The sequence below is a fragment of the Microtus oregoni genome, unplaced genomic scaffold (genome assembly GCF_018167655.1).
Source record: "Microtus oregoni isolate MIOR12 unplaced genomic scaffold, Mior012 000032F_ref0000030, whole genome shotgun sequence".
In the NCBI taxonomy this organism is placed as follows: Eukaryota; Metazoa; Chordata; class Mammalia; order Rodentia; family Cricetidae; genus Microtus; species Microtus oregoni.
In genome coordinates this window covers 23,515,513-23,535,675 of record NW_024543091.1, presented here as the reverse complement: position 1 = coordinate 23,535,675, position 20,163 = coordinate 23,515,513, and the positions used below count along the sequence as shown (strand labels likewise).

The 20,163-nt window shown below is 52.7% G+C and overlaps 1 protein-coding gene across 4 annotated transcripts in view; it reads right to left on the bottom strand.

Moving 5' to 3' along the window:
- Positions 1–20,163, bottom strand: part of Smad3 (SMAD family member 3) — a 110,013-nt gene that overhangs the window by 5,528 nt on the left and 84,322 nt on the right. For 3 of the 4 annotated variants that reach the window (XR_005976710.1, XM_041679488.1, XM_041679490.1), the window contains exons 2-8: positions 16,725–16,918; positions 16,466–16,597; positions 15,122–15,196; positions 12,740–12,790; positions 3,476–3,688; positions 2,614–2,751; positions 392–536 (exon numbers count right to left, since the gene is read on the bottom strand). Coding sequence is in view for 3 of the 4 variants with exons in the window: in XM_041679488.1 (XP_041535422.1) it covers positions 392–536; positions 2,614–2,751; positions 3,476–3,688; positions 12,740–12,790; positions 15,122–15,196; positions 16,466–16,597; positions 16,725–16,918 (948 nt within the window). In the remaining variant the exon portion in view is untranslated. Of the gene's footprint in view, positions 1–391; positions 537–2,613; positions 2,752–3,475; positions 3,689–12,739; positions 12,791–15,121; positions 15,197–16,465; positions 16,598–16,724; positions 16,919–18,391; positions 18,464–20,163 lie in introns of those variants that run through there. The other variant, XM_041679489.1, reaches the window with a different exon arrangement.

Below are 20,163 nucleotides of genomic sequence, written 5' to 3'. Positions count from 1 at the left end.
TTTGTTCTTTATAAACACTCAAATCTCATCCTTTGTTGAGTTTAATAGTGATGGAGCCAGTGGTAGTGTCAGGGAGCCAGTCACCCTGAGAGTGAGTCTGTCCCCAGAGAGACTGAAAACACAGGAGAGGCCAGGATGGAACATGTCTTTGTCTTTTCCACTTAATGCATGTTCTTTTCTCTCTATAGGCTTTAGTTCCCACATCTCTATAAGAACAATTCCAGTGTCCCCACACTGAGCCCGGAAATGCTGACCAAGCTGGAGAAGTGCTGAGCCACTATGCCACCGTACCTGGCCTCCATACCTGGCCTCCCTGATCCCTGAGGACCTAGGCCAATGGCCTAGAGTTGGCTCCTCCCCAACACCTGCTAAAAGCAGCTCAGTCACTGACCTGTACTCGGCGCCCCAGCCTTTGACGAAGCTCATTCGGATGGTGCACATGCGAGTCAGCTGGTAGACGGCCTCAAAGCCCTGGTTGACCGACTGAGCCAGGAGGGCAGCGAATTCCTGGTTGTTGAAGATCTTCAGATTGCAGCCTGCCAACCACAGACAGTCAGATACAGCAATCCTGGGCCCGCCCAAGTGACCCGATTCACTCGCCTCAAGTGGCAAACGGTGGCTCCACTTGGTGGCCACCTGCTCTGTGCTCATGCAAGGATGGGCCTTCTCCATTCCTACACTTGATCTGCACACCCCTAGCAGGGAGATGCACATGCAAGGGGCACCAAAGGCTGGCCCACAGATGCCACCTCCTCCCGCTCTGGGGAGCCACATACTAAGAAGGAAGCCTGGAAGTGGGCTTGGATGACACAGGGATCATCTGGGGAGGCTGAGGCAGGACTCTGGTTCAGAGAGGCAAGGGACCTGAGCCTGGTGGCCAATGCCTTGTGGTGTAGGAGCCACCTGGACACAGGTGCTCCTTCACTGGTATGGCAGCAGGGCATGGGCAGCGAGGTGGGTGTGGGGCCTACCGACACAAGAATGGATACTCTCTCGAGTCGAAAGCACCCTCCTCTAGGCTCCTCCGATGGCCCTGCCTCATGCTGGGGTGGAGGAAGAGAGTTGAGTCACATGGTGACCTCTCCATTCAAGCTTGGGCCAACGTGACAACAACAAAGTACCTAATTCTCTACAATACAGCTAGAGACAGGCACAAATAATACTGAAAATAAACCTTGTTTGAAATCCTACTGCCCAAATGCCAAGAGAGCATAACCCAGAAAATAAAGGCCAAAGTCCATGCCAGGAACCAGAGAACCAGCAGAGACCCTGTCTGCTGTGTGACTCTGCTGCCTCTCCTTGTGATCTGGTGTGTCTGGTGGGGGTGGGGAGTTGGGTCCTGACCGTCCCTAAGCTGACAGGACACTACCAGAGACCCCTCAGGCTTCAGGGATGGAGGTGAACAGGGTAGGTGGCAGGCTGGGAATACCACCCAGCTTCCACCTCCACCCCTGCATGCTCCCAGGGGGGTGGGTAGTGGGTAGAACAAGGCTCAGTCCACACCCATTCTCAGGGCTGCACCCCAGCCAAGCCAACAGACTGAACACCCGACTAGTCGGCCAGCCTTCCGTGGCTTCTTCCCAGCTCTGGGACTTAGATGCGTGGTTCACTCTGAATTCTCTCCCTAGCCTTTCTTCGAGCCCCAGGGGCTACTGGAGAGGAAGAGTGAGTTCAGAGAAGTGAGTGTGCTTTGTGAATGAAACCACAAAAGCTGCCAAAGCAGAGCTCCATTCCTGGCTGAAATTCTCGGCGTTCTTTGGTTTACCCGGCCACAACCCACCACTCCACCATCACCTACTAAGCACAAACGGGAAAAGGAGCTAACTACACATCCCAAGCAATGGCCGGACACAGGCCACGTGCTATATATATGAGGATATATATATATATATATATATATATATATATATATATATCCATATATATCCATATATATCCATATATATATATGAGGAGTGTTTTGGCTTTCTGCCGTGGTGGAGTCCAAGCCTGGACATTCTTGGGGTCCATGAGACATCCTCAGAAAACCCTCAACTCCCCAGAATAAACCCCAAACTTCCTCCCTTCACCCAAGGCCCAGAAAGCCTTTTAAACATCTCCTGCCTTACATGGCGCCTCCAGCCAGTATCCCGCCCTCCGTTTCTATGCCCTTGTTGCGGTGTCCTTCCTGCCGCATGCCCTCACAAACTTTACCCCACCTCTCCTGGCACCTAATGTCTCCTCCAGGATGCCCTCCCCGATTTCTCCCTATCAGCTGCTGGCCTGGGTCTTAGCGCCCTGTGTCACATTCCCCGTCTTCATCTTGAATAGCCCGGGTCTATAACAGCTGTGCGTGCAGGAGCATCCCTGTCCACTCTTCATCCTGCTCCAGTTTCTGCCACAGACCCTGCGTCTCCTCTGTTTGCTGACGGAAAGACACCAGTGCATACCCGTGTGTGTTGGAGGGTGCCCTGGGTTAGAGATTAGCTAGATAGCACCTCTGATCTCGTGAGCTTCCGTGGTACAGGAGGACAGACAGGTACAGAGTGTCAACAATGCAGACACCAATGTGGAGGAAAGGCAAAAAAGCCCCAGGGGCCATGGCCCAAGGCAGCACCTCAGGGGCTTACCTACCTGGGGGGATCTTGCAGACGGTGGCAGGGTGCCAGCCATAGCGCTGGTTGCAGTTGGGTGACTGAACAAAAATCGCGCTGTCACTGAGGCACTCTGCAAAGACCTCCCCTCCAATGTAGTAGAGCCGCACACCTCTCCCTAGGGAAGTCAAGAGACACTGGGTCAGAGAGACCAACCCACTGGGCAACAAGGCTAGCTGGGGAGGGGGCTGCTCCAGATAAGAGGAGCCCAGAGCCCAGCCCAAAGCCAAGTGGGAGAATGTGACGGGCAGCTCGGGGTTCCTAAAGCAGCTGAAATAGGTGGCAAGGGAAGGAGCCTGTGCCCAGTCCCAGCCTGAGCTCCTGTGTAGAGGACAGTGGTAATCACCTACCTCAGTGGTGACTGCCACAGTGTCTGGTGAGGACAGCTGCTGCCACCCCACTGCTCTAGTCCCACCCCCAACAGCGGGCACAGAAGTGCTTTGGTGAAGCCAGGGTGCTACTGAGACATCAGCCCTCTCTGGCTCCTTGCCATAGGGACCTCGCTTCACGTGGTTCCCTAGTGCAACTCTTGCCTTCCCTTCATCACCTAAATCCAACCCAGATGGACAGAAATTAATTTTCAATTGGCTCAGCACTCCAGCGGTTATGTAAACATTGAGCTCTGCCCAGTGGGGGATGTCCCCTTATGCTTAGGAGAGGCCCAGAGTGCCAGGAAACAGCTGGACTTGAAGACCAAAGTCCTGTGTGTATGCTCAGGTGACATCTATACACTGCCTACTCCACACTCCCACCTCCTCTCATCTAGGTCCCACGGCACTCGGTGCTGGGGGCGGGTGTCTCAGTGTCCCCAGGACGCAGCTGTGGGTGTGGGGGCCGATTACCAATGTGCCGCCTCGTGAGCTCCACAGCTGCATTCCGGTTGACATTGGACAGCAGGCCCAGGCAGAAGCGCTCAGAGTTGGAGGGATCAGTGAAGCCATCCACTGTCATGGATGGCTGTGAGGCGTGGAATGTCTCCCCAACTCGCTGGTTTAGCTCATAGTAGGAGATGGAGCACCAGAAGGCCGGCTCACAGTAGGTCACTGGCTGTAGGTCTGCAGAGACATGGAGTGTGCTGGGTCAGTGGGTACCTACAGAAGCTCTAAAAGACTTTCTCCTCGTTGCCCCCTCCTCCCAATTTCCATTGCCATACCAGGGACTAAGGTCCTCGGGGTCTGAGGGAGACCCTGCCAGATTCCAAGGAAAGCAGTACTAGGTCCTTTTCTTTTGGGCCTACACACACCCTGCTCCATAGGGTTTAGCCTTCCTGTGAACAGAAGCAGCCTTTGGAGACAGGCTAGCCCAGACACGAAACAGGTCAGGACCAGCCGGCACCAGGTGCATCACTATAAGCAGCCCTAGGTACGCTCTGGATGTGGTATGCGGCCGTGCCACCTTCAAAAGTCACCTCCTACTCTCTCTTCTGGGATCCTCAGAGGAGCCCGCGTCAATCTCTGCCTCCCAAAGGGCTTTTGCTTTGGTGCCTCTTGACCTGAGGAGCAGCAGTTTGTTCCTCTGGCATCTGTAATGACATGGCCACAGAGGCCTCACGAGTGCAGCAGCACCTCATGTGTGAACATGCAGACCAGGATCCGGAACAGGACTGGCCATGTGTCACAGCAGAAACCATGGCCCATCTTGATGTAGCTGCCAGCTGTTGGGATGACGGGACACAAAGCAGCTCTGACGATTTCGTTGTTGTTTTTGTGGTTGTACAGCCTCGACTAGGTGCTCCTCAAGGTAGACTGACCACATGAGGGCCGACTCTCTCCTACGACAGCTGGGGACTGCTTCAAAAGAAGTCAAGTCCTCTCAATAGCCCAGCTTTCCACTTCCACGCCCTGGGACCCATGTAGAGTTCAAACAGCCCTGCCCCAATCCGCACACCTCTACAGCATGCCGCTGGCAGGGTCCCCTCAGCAGGCTGGCTTCTGCCAGCTCTTCCCTCAGAAGCCTACAGCCTACGGCCTACAGCAGGAATTCATGCGCTGGGCGCCACCCCCAGATGCTCCTCCCACTGTAGCTGCCCTGCTGGCCCTGGGGAGGAGCCTCAAGCCCTGCTCATCGTGGCCACCCATCTCAGACCTACACCCCCAACCTGGAATATTCTCAAGTGTTCCTGCAACCACCTGGTGATTGTGTGTGCCTTTGTGAGGGCTAATATCTGTAAGTGACTGTCTCACTTGACTGTGAGGTCCTAGAGTCCCCTCTCCTCCCGTGCATGGGGCTCTAGTAAGAAGGGAATAGGGATGGCTCAGCACTGGCCTGAGAATCCTGTCTGCTGAAGTAGAGAGCTGCTGGGACCTGTGCTCAGTATCTCCTAAGTGCCCAGTCAAAAAGAACAGCAGATGCTGTGTTGCCCACAGGGGAGGGCCTGGATGGCCCCTAGTGGTACAGTGGCCAGGATCTCCTGCAGTGCAAAGTAAATGATCCTTGTAAGAGTGAGGCGGGGACATAGCCCCCATCTTCACATAGTGCACACTGCCAGAGCCAGCTGCAGGGTCAGCATGCCCTAAGCTAAGGCAGATGACTGCTTGGGAGAAAGGCGGGCCAGGTATTATGGGATGGTCAAATGCATCCTCAGCCTCCAAGCCACTGGATACTAATAGCATATATTTACCTCATCCTCCCAAGTCCTGACAATAAAAACCATTCCTAGACACTGCCAGATGTGTTCCAGGGGTTGGAAGCACTCCCCACCAAAAAGCCACCGCCCTTTATGTTTAACCAGATCTCAGAATAATTCATTCACGCTCCCTGTGTCAGGCTCTGCATCGCCCCTGCCCATGGTCGCATCCTCTATGCCACTGGAGCTATTGGTGGATTCCCTGAGCTAACTCTAGTAATAGATGGGCATGCAGCAAGCAGTATAAGGTACCAACAGCAATAATAACCTTGCCTAGGAACCTGGGAACACCCTGGTCCTGTCTTGACCTTCCAGATGCAGATGGGCAAAGCTTCCTCCGAGGGGAAGGAAGCAGAGGATCAAAGCTACCGTGCAGAGAAGGGGAGCGACGAGACAGGAGCAGCTGTGGCCTGTGCCCCTGGCTCCTGAGGCTGGACTGAGCCACAGCAGCCACGTCCGGTCCTGGCCTTGCTCCACGCTTCCACATTCCAATGAGATAAGCTAGATTCTAAACAATTTAGCCACTAGAATGTGAGCTATGCTGCTTTGGACAATTTGTTAAAAAAAGAAAAAAAAAGCCCAGTGCTAGCCAAAGTTTAAAATGGGCAGGTGACCTGTTGGTGCTGCTAGCTGCTACTGCCCAAGGGTCACCTACCTTGAAGTGTGTCCCTGGGGACATGACCTTCCACTCTGGTCTGTTTCCTCATTTATATCAAGGATGGTTCTAGAAGATAGCTAAAGCTGGCCATCTTAGTCCCTGTGTTTCTGCCATGTTTCAACCTAAAGAGGCAACAGCTTTGGCTGATCCAGGTCATCCCTGGCTTCCTTAGTAACGTGTATAACAAAGTCCTCACCCCCAAATTCCGAAGTCCTGCCTAGGATTTCGTGGGCTTAGTCCAGGCACAAGAGACCTGGTGTTAAGGTTCCCAGGAATACTGACACCACCGATCCAAACAAAGCCTGGCACACCCCCCAGAGTGTCTGTCATACCTGGAAGAGCAGTGTTCTGGGGAAGGGGAAGCTTCACGGAAGGCAGCCCTTCCAGGCAGATCTATACCCTCCCTCCCCCAAACACCTCTGTGACCCCCTCCCTCCAGGCACCCTTAGTAACCCAGTAGAGAGTCTGGACTCAGATGGGCACGCCTTCCGGACTCACAGCAGCTATGTCATGGCAGCAGGGCACAGCTCAAAGGTTGCCACTTCAAAGGGTGCCTGTCTCTCTGACTCAGAAACAGGGCCGACTAGGGTAGCCCCCTTTTAATTCTCTGCAAGGCTGTGCCTTTGAGTTCCCTCCCTCCCTCCCTCCCCACCTTTCAGCCCTGGCTTTTTCCTTCAGGCACTTTTGCTACAGCGGGTGTATAGCAAAAAGTATAGTTACTATTCCCCCCTGCAATGGTAGCCCTTCCCACCCCCTACAAATCTTTTCTAGAAAAAGTCAGGACTCTGGAGAGACAAGAGCCATGGCTGGTACAAGAATGTGATAGCAGCCACTGACAGCACTCAGCTCGACTATGAGCTTCTTAGAAGATCAAACAAAAAGGGAACAGAGTTGTTAAGGTTTGGGCCTAAAATGTGCCCCCTAGCCTCATACAATTGAATACTTGGTCCCTAGCTGGCGGTGCTGTTTAAGGAGGTTATGAAACCTCTGGGACACAGGGCCAAGCTGGCAGATGTAGGTCCCTGGATGCAGGCCTGGAGGGTTACAGCCTGCCCTGAGTTCTGGTTCCATGCTCTGCTTCCTGATCTACCAAGGTTTGGACAAACTGTGCTTCAAGATCTAGCCAACATGGGCTTAGCTGCTCCAGCCACCATGCCATTTCCTCCCAGAGTGAGAACACCCCAGGTCCCAGAGTCCCCCAATAAGTGCAGAAGTGGTTTACAGAGGCCCTGAAGAGCTGCTGTTCAAAGGCCCATCTGGCAGCAAGACTGCAGGAGATTGGGGGCTCCATGGATGACACCCCAAGGAATATATATGGGTTTGCTCTGCCAGACCAAGGCTTCCACACACCTGGGATGTTAGAGGAGACCTTGACTCCATTCAGCCCAGTCCCTGCTAATCTCTTCCCAGAGCAGAGGTGTTGAAGACACGAAACCTCCACACTAGCCATCAGGGCCGCCACCTCCACCAGCATGGTGTCAGCCAGGCCTCTCGACTGGCATGGGGCACTCAGTTCTCCGCTGGCCCCTGGCCAGCCTAACGCATTGGCTGGCTTCAGTTCTGAGCCCCATTCCAAGCTGGCACAGACTCTGTGTTTTGTTTAAGGAAAAGAAAACAGAATAAAACCCAGAAGGCGACACTTGGATTAAGGGGTGCCTATTAAAAACATGTGCAAAAGATTCCAGTCGGCAGAAGCAGAGGGGAGGAGGGGGGCACGTCAGCTTTCTCCTGAACCTCAGGCAGGCGATGGGTAAAGGTCTGTATGGTGGGTACCACAGTACTTGAGGTCAAAGCAGAGATGCCCTCCCCACCCATGAAGGGTGACTCTGCCTCCGTCTTGAAGATTCTACCCTCTGACCCCATAGCCCTTCTGGCTGTCTCTTCCTTAGCTGTTTGCTTCCACTGGAGAGTCCGTCCCCATGTGTATGACCCTGACCTGCAAGGGCCAGTACCGGTGACATGAGACATTCCCCTCATGCAAAGTAATTCATGCCCAGCCACTGGAGTACCATCTCCTGTGCTGGGGGGCGTTGGCCTTCTGTGGCCCCAGCACCTGGGTCCTCACTCCACCCTGCCTCCCAGGTTGAGGCAAAGAGCTAGGACGAACGGAGGAAGGAGTAGAAGCTGCTCTGACCTCAGACAAGTTTACTAAGTCAGGCAAACAGCACGGGCTGAAAACCAGACCCCTGTGCAGCTGATTTCCTGCCATCCTGTGTGTGTGTGTGTGTGTGTGTGTGTGTGTGTGTGTGAGAGAGAGAGAGAGAGAGAGAGAGAGAGAGAGAGAGAGAGAGAGAGAGAGATGCGCATGTGCTTCAGGACAAACTCAGATGCCAATCCCCACCTGTCTCCTGTTCAGCTGGCCAATGAGCTTCCAGGAGTCTCTTGCTGTAGGAGCGCTGGGAGTGCAGACAAATGCTCCCACATCCAGCATTACATGGGTTCTCGGGGTCTGAACTCAGGTCCTTGTGTGTGCACAGCTATACCTAGCAAGTCCCTTACCCAAGCCCCTGCCTGTGTTTCCATAAGCCACTGAAGGCTGCAGCTGGCCTTTAAGAAGTACTGTGTCTGGCAGCATGAATCCTGCTGGCTTCTCGTCATTCCAGGGGGTAAGGAGGTGAGGGGTGGGGGGAGAAGGGTGGGCTTCGGATCCTGCCACCCAGCCCAGCCCTAACCCAGCAGAGGAAGGCTCACCCTGTCATGGGCACTCCAGGAAGCCATTACCACAATAGGCTCAGCTCTCTGTTGTGTCGGGCTCTTACAAGGACCTCAGTTTCCTCAGCCCAGGCACACCCTACATGTGTCACTGTGACAGGGAACAACTTACTCACCAGAGGGTCACCTTTCCCTAACCTGCTGCTTCCTTCCCCTGTTTTCCTCAATCTTCCTGACGTAGACACTTGGGAAATTTCAGGTGACCCACCCAGCATGATGTGTCTGAACAGAAACAGGCCCAGCTCACAGCCCCTGCTCTGCAAAACAAAGGGCCCAGGGGTTCCCCAGGGTTAACCTCTGTGCACCATGCCCGGCTGGGGCTCAGTCCTGCCTTTGGGCCTTGTCTCTCAGGTCACTGCACCGCTGATTTTGAGAAGTTCATTCTTCTCCAGACCTGAGCTGGGGCCTGAGCGGGGAAGAAAATGGAAGCCATAACCAAATGTGGTACACTTTCTCTGCATAATAATTTCTTAACAAGACCTTTCAAAGACATACCTGTAATCTTGAGATGTCCCCATCTTTTTCTAGAAAGCACCCTTCTGGCTAGAATTACATCAGCTTGATATAATTATAGTCGTCTATAATCGTCTATAGTCGTCTGAGAGAAGAGAACCTCAGCTGAGAAAATGTCTCCAGAAGAGGCTAACCCTGGGGAACCCCTGGGCCCTTTGTTTTGCAGAGCAGGGGCTGTGGGCAAGCCTGTACCGCATTTTCTTTCTTAGCGATGGGTGTGAGAGGGCCCAGCCCATTGTAGGTGCGACCATCATTGGGCTGGTGGTCCTGGGTTCTCTAAGAAAGCAGGCTCAGCAAGCCATGAGGAATAAACCAAGTTAATGCCCCTACATGGCCTCTGCATCCACTCCTGCCTCCAGGCTCCTGCCCTGTTTGAGTTCCTGTCCTAACTTCCCTCAGTGATGGACTATGATGTGGATGTATTAGCCAAACAAACCCCTTCTCCCCAATCTGCTGATCATGGTTTCATTGCAGAAATGGTAACCCTATCTAAGACAACACTCTCGGTGTTCTGATCTCCATTCTGCAGTTTGGGGTACCTAGTCACCAATCACAAAGGGTGCGGCTTTTGCTACCTCAACAGCCCCCTTCTGCATGCCCTTCAGCCTGCGGCTCTCCTGCACCACACACCTCTGACTGTTCTGTGAAGGTTGCTCCCAAGCTCCTGATGCCCCTCCTCAGCTCTTCTGACATCTCATTTTGCACTCCTGAGAAGTCTCCTCTGCTGTCACTGGCTTTCAGCACCTCTACCTCCTGGCCACTGTGCCCATAACCCTATCCTCCTCCTGGCCTCAGGCTCTTGTCTTCTGTCCCCAGTGTCTCCTTCCGCCTATGTCTTTGGCTCTCTCCTGAGCCAGGGTCCTCTCTCTACCCAATCCACCCACTCCTATGATGTCAGCCAAACCTTCAGTGGCATTCCTGAATGGACTTGCTGGAATGGTCAGTGGGTAAGGGAGAAAAGTACCTAGCAGTCTTTGTGGGAAGGACAGGAGATGGACTGGACCCCTTCCTATGGGCTTCCTGGAGGTCTTGCTATGCTGCTCACCACAGAACTTGGGGAGGTGGCTTCACACAGGTACCGTGTGCTCTCTATCAATGCCTTGGAGTAACAGCAAACACAAAGCAAAGGTTACAACTTCCTGTCTTGGGCCCCTGCCTCCCTGACTTCCCAGGGAGGTTCCATGGAGCATAGAGACCTCTGGCAGTTCTCTCTAGGCCCATCACACCTCATCAGGGCAGGCCTCCTTATGGTCCCCGTCCTGTGTGCACAGGTCCACAGCCACTTTTTGAAACGGCCTTTCGTATTTCTCTAGCGTGTGAACCTTAGCTTCCCTTAGGATGCCCACCAACTACTTGGGTTTCTTTCTGGTTTTCCTCCAAGAATGCCTCATCAAATTTATACGCTATATAGTGGTCAGATTTCCTCTATGATGGTGCTATTAGGATCTCACCATAACCCCTCCAGCACACCTGCAACCTCCTGCTGTGAGGGCAGGGAAGCGGAGTGACATTGCATTCAAGACTCAGCTGCACCTTGCCCCTGCCCTTCCTGCTAGCTGATAACCACATTGGTGACTTCCTCGGAGCACACCTGCTCCTCCATCTGCAATGTCCCTCATCTCTCATCTCGTTCTATTTTCCAATGTCCACCTGGCCCAAGGTGAGTCTGGGCTGAGTCTGCCCAGCACATTGCTTATGGCTTCCTCTTGGCCATAGTCCACACTTCTATGCCTGCTCCCTCAGCTCCATAGGGAAATACAGGTGTGGTCATGTTGTGACCATGTTTCTAGCATGGCTCTAGACCAATGGTTCTCAACCCACGGGTCTCAACCCCCTTGGGGGGGGTGTCAAACAACCCTTTCATGGGGGTCACCTGAGACTATCAGGAAACACCAATATTACGATTCTTAACAGCAACCAAATTACAGTTATAGAGTAGAAACAAAGATAATTTTATGGCTGGGGGTTACAATATGGCGACTATATTATAGGGCCACAGCATTAGAAGTGTTGAGAATGACTGCCCCGGATCCTAGCATCTACACAGGGTATGGATCGAGGAGGCTCTCCTGAGCTGTGACATGAAAAGTGACCAAGCTTCTGCCATGGTTATGAAGACCAGCCCTCAGGGTACCCCGAAGGGCCCCCAGGAAACACTTGTCCCATCATTATTCTGCCCTGGCTCACCCTCCTCCCAGCCTGCACCCAGGTCGAAGATTTAAATGCACATGAGGGATCCTAAGTCAGAAAATTCTAGCCTGAGGCTGCTGCCACCGGCAGACTGGTCTGTGACCTTGATGGCTTTCCCAGTGGCACCTGCCTGAATACTTAAGGTGAAATGGTTCCAGAAATAAATCTAAAGCAGCTCATCCCCAAAGCTGGATGCCTTTAATGATCGGCCTTTAATGGCATCTAGTCTTGGTTTGTTTTCAATAACTCGGGCCTCCACTATCAAGAATGTGACCTTCCCTCAGCCAAGCTCCTCGAGATTACACTCCAAAGATTTAAACTGTATCTCAAAGTCATGTTTTGCTCCGCCCACCCGTCGGCACTTTTCAAAGACTCTTTATGTGTTTCCCAGTATTCCGCATGAGGAGTTTTCGCCAACATTATCGGCCAAGGTCTTGAAACAAATGGGCACACCAGCCTGTCCAGTGTGCTCTGCTCCAAAGTGTCCCACCATGATCAACTGCTTTTCCTGGGCCAGAGAGCAAGTGCCAGCCTTAACCCCAGCCCTGCCCCGCCCCCAATGAACCCAAACTACAGACCAGAATATCCAAAGCTACCTTTGATAAAAACACAGACATCTCATCTGTTCTGAGCCCCTCTGCCGTTTCTAGCCCCAAGGACTCCTGAAGAGTCTCCCTCCCCAATGCTGGAAGGATGCTGGCAGGCTGGCAGGGTGACCCTCAGAACGCTGACCTGTGTCCAACAGCTGAAGATTGTTGTGGGAACAGTGGGGTCAGCTGATAGAAACATCGTGAGATAGTACAGTGATAATCAAGACTTCCAAATGGAGAAACGCATTTGTAGAGGATCAGACGGGCCATGGCTTCAGTGGCACAGTATACATGTATACACTGCCCCACAAACACCGGACAGACCATGATAAAACAGTTGTGCTGGGCAGTGCGATCGTGGGCACATTGCTTTTCCCCCAAATTCCTTATATGTTGCTGCTTTAATAACAAGTTATTATGAGATGATAAACTCAGCTGAAATCCCACCGTGTGTCTGAAACAAGCTTCTGGGAGCCGGGGGCTGAGTCTGGGCAGCCGCCTGTGGCTTTGCCCCAAGCCACACACATGCGTTTGGCTGGCTGAGGCCCCGTCTCCTGGGCCTGAGGTCTGGGAGATTTCGTTCACTCACGTCTGAATGCCGCCCAGGGGAAACACGAACCCCAGCATAGGCTGTCTTTCCTGACACCACTGATCTCGGGTTTCCCTGTTCTGAGGTGACCCCAGGATCACTGTAACCAGAAACCCCATGGGTTAAGCTGGGCTGGTGGTGACGGAGAGGGTCAGGGCTCACCTTCACTGTCCCTTCCCACTCAGGCAATCAGCTGAGATGGCCCCCAGCTTACCGATGAATACTCACCCAAGTTATTGTGTGCTGGGGACATCGGATTCGGGGATAGGTTTGGAGAGCCTGCAAGGTGATACGCAGTTGTAAGATGTTGTTGGAGTATTCTACAGTCAAGACAGGATCCCTCACCATGCCATAAGGAAGCCCTGGACCAAACCTTAAGCAACCCAGCCTTGACCTGGCCTCATACACTCCCCGCCACACATCTAGGCATGCTGCCCTCTCTGTGGAATGGGTGGGTTAAGTAACCAGCCTTAGAGGGCCTCTCCGGCACAGGCCGTGGTAGGCTCGGCTAGGCCAGCGCACACACCTGCCCTCAGGGACAGCTGACTATCCTGAGGAAATGAAAGGGTAAAGATACACATTCCCATGCCTCACAGCCGGGTACTGTGGAGGGGCAGCCTTCCTCTCTCCCTCCCACACTGCCCAACTCCACAGTCTAGCTCTAAGGTACCTGAGATCACCTCAGGAAATTCACAGACCCAGCCTCAGAAATCCTGCAACTCAGCGACTGACTTGATACTTTGTGCAAGGCAGGATTCTACCGAATTCATACTCTGATCTTCTCTCTGCCCCAGCTACCAAGAAAAATCTCTCACACACACACACACACACACACACACACTCACACACACACACACACACCAGTCTTCAAAGAAAGCCAGTGGCGGCCTTTCCACAGGGCCCCATCCTACCCTCCTTTGTTCCCGCATGCCTTGGAGTGCAGTTACTTATTTATGAATGTCTTACAGCCTGGCCCCACCCCCTGACATCCACCAGACCTTGAGGCTGAGCCCTGAAGCTGCCTTGAGCTGTCCCTGGGGCTCTTTTATTTCATCCCAACAGAAGAGCTCTGAACTCTGAGGGTAAAGACCAGGTCACAGGCTTTCTCTTCTCCCCTGTGGCAGCACCTGACCCGGTGGAGATAAGAAACAATTCTGGAGGCCATAATGGTGCTTGAAAAGCTTGCTACATAATAGCCATAACTTTGGCTGTAGTTTTGGTAAAAATATATTACATTATGGGGCCTTAATTTTTCCCCTGGTACAAAGAAGGGAATAATCATCTATTGAACTATATAAACTAAGTATAAGATAGTTACATTAAAAAAAAAGATTAATGCCAGGATTGGCATACAGGAAACCTTCAATAGTTGTTTCCTATTTTGCAGTAGCTCAAATCATGAAGGTCAGGGTTATTCTGAAAGGGCACATATGCTGCCAGGCAAGACCTGAGGGTGACTTTGGTGACCCTCAGACCAGAGACACCTCCACACCTCACCTGATAGAGAAGAAAAGCCCATTAGCAATTGGACTAGGAGCCAAACAGGCTACTTTGAGGAAAACCAAGGGACAAAGAGAGACCTTTGCCCATCCATGCCTAGGTTAGCTGGGTACACAAACCCTGGCCCCCCAGAGCTTTGCATGGAGAAAGAGAAAGAGAGAGATAGGAGAGGGGACACAGTATAATGGGACAGAAAGACAATGAAGGGCGCAAGCAGCTTGAAGCCAGTGAAAGCATGCCTGACTAGTCCTTCCCACATACAGACCTCTCTGATCATGTTTGTTTATAATGGTCATTCTACACACAGAGGGGGGGGGCGGGACTGAGGAGAAGCTCTGCAGCTGGAGGCAGGCTGCCTAGCTGGCTCACTGCCCGTAGCTGCAAGTTTGCAGTGGTCACTTGGCACTGAGTACAAGAAGGTCTCCCGTGCACTCAGCTGGGTCCATGCTGCCAGCCACAGGCCTGGATAGGTATGTCTGGGGGCATGCTTGACCTAAGAGCACAATACCCCCGTGACTGTGCTTCTGCCGCATATGTAACCCTCTTCTACCCTCCTGTGGATTGTGTAAACTCTTGTGGTCTGTGCGTGAGGCAGCCCGCCATCGTGGGAACATCTGCTCTCTCCCTCCTCACCCACCACACAATGCCGAGCAGGTCCCGTGTGGCAGCTGGGGCTCTGTTCAAGAAGCTGCTCGTTTGGAAGCAATTTGGTCCCATAACATATGACACAGGAAACATCTGGGACCGCAGCAAGAGAAAACTCGGCCCAGTCCCTCCCAGCAGGGGCATGCCGATCTCATTTGTCCACTACATTTGAAAAAAAATAATAATAATAACAGTTGCTTCTGGTGTCTTTGCTGGCCACCAGAAAGGGCTGTTCCTCCACGCAGGTTTTCCTCCCTGCTCACCTGCACTGCTCTGGGTGTGGGAGTCCTTCTCCCACCCTCTGCCAGCACCTCACCCACATGGCCAGGCTACACTGTCAGGAAAACAACTTTGTGCCCCTGTGTATCTCCAGTGACGTACGAGGCACACGAGGAGTACTCTATAGACAGCAGGCAGGCAGGAAAGCAGGGGGGCAGAAGGGAGGGGCAAGCCACCACTACTGACCTGCGTCCATGCTGTGGTTCATCTGGTGGTCACTAGTTTCTCCATCTTCACTCAGGTAGCCAGGGGGTGGGGTTTCTGGGGATCAGAAGGCAGGCAGTCCCATTAGAAGGAATGTAAGGCCTGGCCCTGGCGCTCCATTTGCTGGCCAATATAGCATACATTCACTCCACCGCAGAGTGCAGAGTGCCTAGAAGAAAGCTGGGCCTCAAGGGCAGGTGTCAGTTCCTGGACTCTGCCATGCTCAGGCCTTTTCCAGCACTGCCCTCTGCCTCCCAACCTGGATCCTAACACACTGACTCCCAAATCTGAAATGCTTTGTTCTAGGACCACGGTTTAGCTGGCTTGTCCCCATCCTTCAAGGTCAGGTAAAGAAGGGAGGCTTTAGGACATGCCTACTTTACCATCTCTGTCCCCTGGGAGCTGTGGCCTTGAGGCTGTCCCTGTGCAAGCTGGCTGTTCCTGCCACTGTTGTCTCTAGGGGATGTGGCTTAACTCCCCAGTGAGGCTGCCGTTCAGTGGTGGCGCCCTCAATGATCCATTTCTCGGAACTCGACCTCACCTTCCCACCCTGCCTTAGCCCTCCAAGGTCTGCCATCTGATAGGGAGTGGACAGCTTAACACCCCCCCCCCCCCCGAGACTAGCACTACCTGCAAGGATCTGAGAAGCCAGACAGCTGGCCTCTGCGTGCATGCGTTCTGACCCAAGACACGGGCCACAGCTAACCTCAGCCCAGTAAGCCAACCCAGAGAGCAAAAGCCACATCCAAATTAGAACACTCTAAAAGGAACACAGCTGGATCATTGCCCCAAAAGCAAAAAGTGGCCCTGACTGGCCCTAGCATGGCCAAGCACAGCTTTCCTGGATGCCCAGAGTGCCCGGCAGTGATTCACACATGATCTGCATGTAGATGAGGGGCTTCCAGAAATGCTGGCACCATGACAATGAGGCACATTCTATTTACTGCCTCAACTCCCACTCTGCCCAGTCCAAAGCTCAGGGTATTTACAGGGCCCTCTGCTGCCTTGTTCCACACTCTGCAGCCTGTACCCCTCAGGGACCCTGCCTGTATGCCAGCCTTGTGGGCTGGGAGGGAGAGCAGAGACACAGTGTTGCTATTTCCGCTTTCAAAATAAATGACAGCACCGGAGCCCTGCACAAGGGTCACAGGGTCTCCCATGCCAAGAAAAACATCGTTAGGGGAATTTGGGCCACCGATCATTCCCGGTTGGGATATGGTTCATAATCAGGGCCCACGAGCCTGCTGTACGCAGGATGACGTGAAGAGAATGGGGAAATGGCGCCATCCCTGCCTCCTGGCTGCCTGTGCAGCCGCCAATGCCTACCTGGAATATTGCTTTGGGGCTCAATGCCAGCGGGGAAGTTAGTGTTCTCAGGGATGGAATGGCTGTAGTCATCCAGCGGGGGGAACTCAGCCGGGATCTCGGTGTGGCGTGGTACCAACACTGGAGGTAGAACTGTCCCCAAGGAAAACACAACAGAGGTGGGTCAGTGCCAGGTCGCTGAAGTCTCAGTCCCTGAGGGCACCTTAGACCCTCCAGAGTTGGTAGGACGGGGAGGGCAAGGCCACACACACACACATACCTGGTGTCTCTACTCTCTGATAGTGGTAAGGATTTACGCACACTTCATCCTTCTTCATGTTGAAGGCGAACTCACACAGCTCCATGGCCCGTAACTCATGGTGGCTGTGCAGGTCAGGCCATCGCCATAGGCGGCAGTAGATGACATGGGGGAGCCCCTTCCGATGGGACACCTGCAGCCGGCCATCCAGTGACCTGCCATGGCAGAGAAGGGACAGGAGGTGTCAGTGGTAGAGGCTTGGATTGCTGTCTCCCATCTCCGGCCCCCAACAGCTCCTGGGGAGTTCAAGTTTGCTGGCAGACACTCTCAAGTTCTTTCCTCCCCCACACACAGGGGACCAGGAAATCAAAGCATCACAGCTAACTGTTCTTACTGGACATGTGCCCAGCTCCCAAAAGCAGCAAGGAGGCCCACCAAAGAAGGCCGAGGCTTCCCAGGCCAAAAGAAAGGCCTTGCATCCAGCAGACCCCAGAATTCTCCCAGCAGCAGCTCTCAAGGAAGGGAACCTGCCTGAGATACACTCAAGCAGGTATACCTGCCACCAATCTTGCCCTTGTAGAGACGACCACTGGACAGGGTAGAGGCTGCATACAGAGGAGGTTAGGTGGCAGGCAGAACGAGTCTGACTGTTCCCCAGAAGCAGCAAATGGCCTCTGAGATGTTTACATGGGCTGTGTTCATGCACATGGATGAAAAAGGCAAATACTGTGATAAGTCTGACTGCGTGTGGCCCACAGGTTGCGGGGCGGGGGGGGGGGGTGGGGCTAGAGTAATGGAGGTAGGACTGCCTCTTCCATAAGAAGGCTTGTCCTAGGAGCTCCAGGTTAGGGGCATGATGCTTCTAGTAGCTGAGTCAAGCCAGCAGAGGGCCACTACAAACTGATCCAACAGATTTTATGATGCTTTATAAGAGAGAGGGCTGGGTAGATGTGCCAACCAGAACCAAACAGGGTCCAACCAATCTCCAAGGCACTGGCCTGAAATGGGGAGGGACAAAGGTCAGTGCTGGGCTTGGTCACAGGGACTGGCCGAGAGCTGCTGACTAAGGGCCTGTAGAAGGATGTAATTACCTCCCCACCCCCCTGAGGCCCAGACCAAATAGCCCCTGCAGCTGAAAACAGTAATTACTGAGCCGAACAAGAGAGGACAGCCTGAGACTAGTCCTTGAGGCACAGAAGGAAGTCAGCCGGATGTGCAGCCAGAAGACTGGAGATGTGGCTCACGCTCCTGACTCTGCAACCCTGGGCACCAGGACTCTCAACTGCTGCGTCTGTTACGATGGGGACAGTCTCCCCCTTGCCTGATCTCTACTAGAAACTGCTTTACAAAGCTCCAGCCCACGGTGAGCATTCCTCTCAGTCACTGGTGACTGTGGTCATTCTCTAAGCCAGCCGTAGGCAAAGCGGCTGAGCTGTGGGGTTGACAAAGAGAAAGGGTGAGGGGAAAGTGGAGACATAAAATCCTTCAGCTCTCCTCACTTTCTTTCAAAGCTACCGAATTCCCCAAAGATAAGGGAAGAGGCCACACTGACTCTTCAGGGTATGACAAAGGCACAGGACTGGCTGGATGCTGAGGTCACCTCTCTGGTGGGAAAGACGAGGACAAGAGAGAAGTGGCAGGAGAAGGACCATGCCAGCAGTGAGGAAGAATGGGCCCGACAGGCCTACCTGGATGGTGGGAGGGGTATCTTCTTGCTTTAAAAGTAACAAAGAGAGCTAGGGAGATGGCCAGCCAGCTGTGTCACAGGCGCAAGAACCTGTGTTCAGTCCTCGGAGCTCAAGGAAAAACAGCTGGCTATGGTAGCGCACTGAGTAGGCAGAAACAGCCAGATCGCGAGACCACCCTGCCTCACCTTCCTGATGAGACCCAGGCCAATGTGACCCTGTCTCAAAAAAAAATGAAAAAAACAAAGTGGACAGCAGCCAGAGTTGTCTTCTGACCTCCACAGTCATACACAAACATGTGCATAGGTACTGCACACATCAGCATACCTGCACACACAAACCCATACAAATACATGCATAGAAAATACAGTTCCAAAAAGCAAGAATGCTACCCTCATCAAAGCAATGTGGCAATGCACTCAAAACTGACCAGCATACCCATGGGACCCAAGAAAGGCCATACATAGTCACATATACATGAAGGCTGACTTTCAACGAAGGGCCAAAGACACACCAGCTGGGAGAGGTGGACCTTTCAGTAGGTGGTGCTGGACCTACTGGAGAGCCACACCAAGAAAAGTGAACTTCAACCTACACCTTACACCTCTGTAGGAATGGAAGGTCAAAGTACAAAACTCAAAACTACAAAAACATCAAGTCAAGACAGGCAGATGGTGGTGACATACGCCTTTAATACCAGCACTCAGGAGGCAGAGGCAGGTGACCTCTGTGAGTTCAAGACCTGGTCTACAGAGCGAGTTCCAGGACAGCTAGAGCTGTTACACAGAGAAACTGTCTTGAAAAACAAACAAACAAAATCAAACAACGAAAAAGTCAAGACAAACTTTGTAAGATCTCTGTGACTTGAACAATAACTTCTCGGATACTACACCAAAAGCACAATCCATTAAAAATCCAAGTTCATATATCGATAACTAGGAAATCAGGGTAGAGGCTCCTGATCTGCAGACTTAAACAAAAATAACAGGTGACATTGGCAAAGACTAAATCTCACAGAGCTTCCGTTTCTAGGGTAAAAAATGCCAAAACAACCGAATCTGGAATTAACAGGTGAATCATCTAGACAGACGCTAGTCTGAGATGACAAGATGTTCTATTTCATTACTAATTAGCAAAGTACAGGGGGTAGGGGACTAGAACTATAAATCTGTGCAGTGGATTAAAACTACCAAGGGACTCTCCAGCTGGCTCAGCAGCTGAGAACACTTGCCATTCTTGCGGAGGTCCTGGGTTTGATTCCCAGCACTCACGCAGAGGTTCACAACCACCCATAATTCTAGTTCCCGAGGGTGGTATGCCTTTTCCTTGGGCCATGGAGCACACCATCGTACATAGACATGCGTGCAGGCAAAATCCCACACACGTAAAATAAAATATAACTACATATGATGAGATGCCACCACACAACTATGGGAACAGCTAAATTAAAAGGACTGTGTGTGCCTCCTGGTGGCAACGGTGTGGAGCAACCGGAACTCGTATACGTCACTAACGGGAAACAGTGATAGAGTGGCTCTGACCGGTGGGGAGTTTCCTTCAAAGTCCAACGTAGAAACCTACTATACTAGTTTCTTTTTCAGTTGCTGTGATTAAATAATCTGACATAAATTGTGATGGTCTGTCTAACGGTCAGTTTGACAAATATAGAGTCCCCTGGGAGATGGGTCTCTATGTATGCCTGTCACAGGGGTATTATCCTGACTGGGTTAACTGAGATGGGAGACCAGCCCGCTAAGGGTAGCACCATTCTCTGG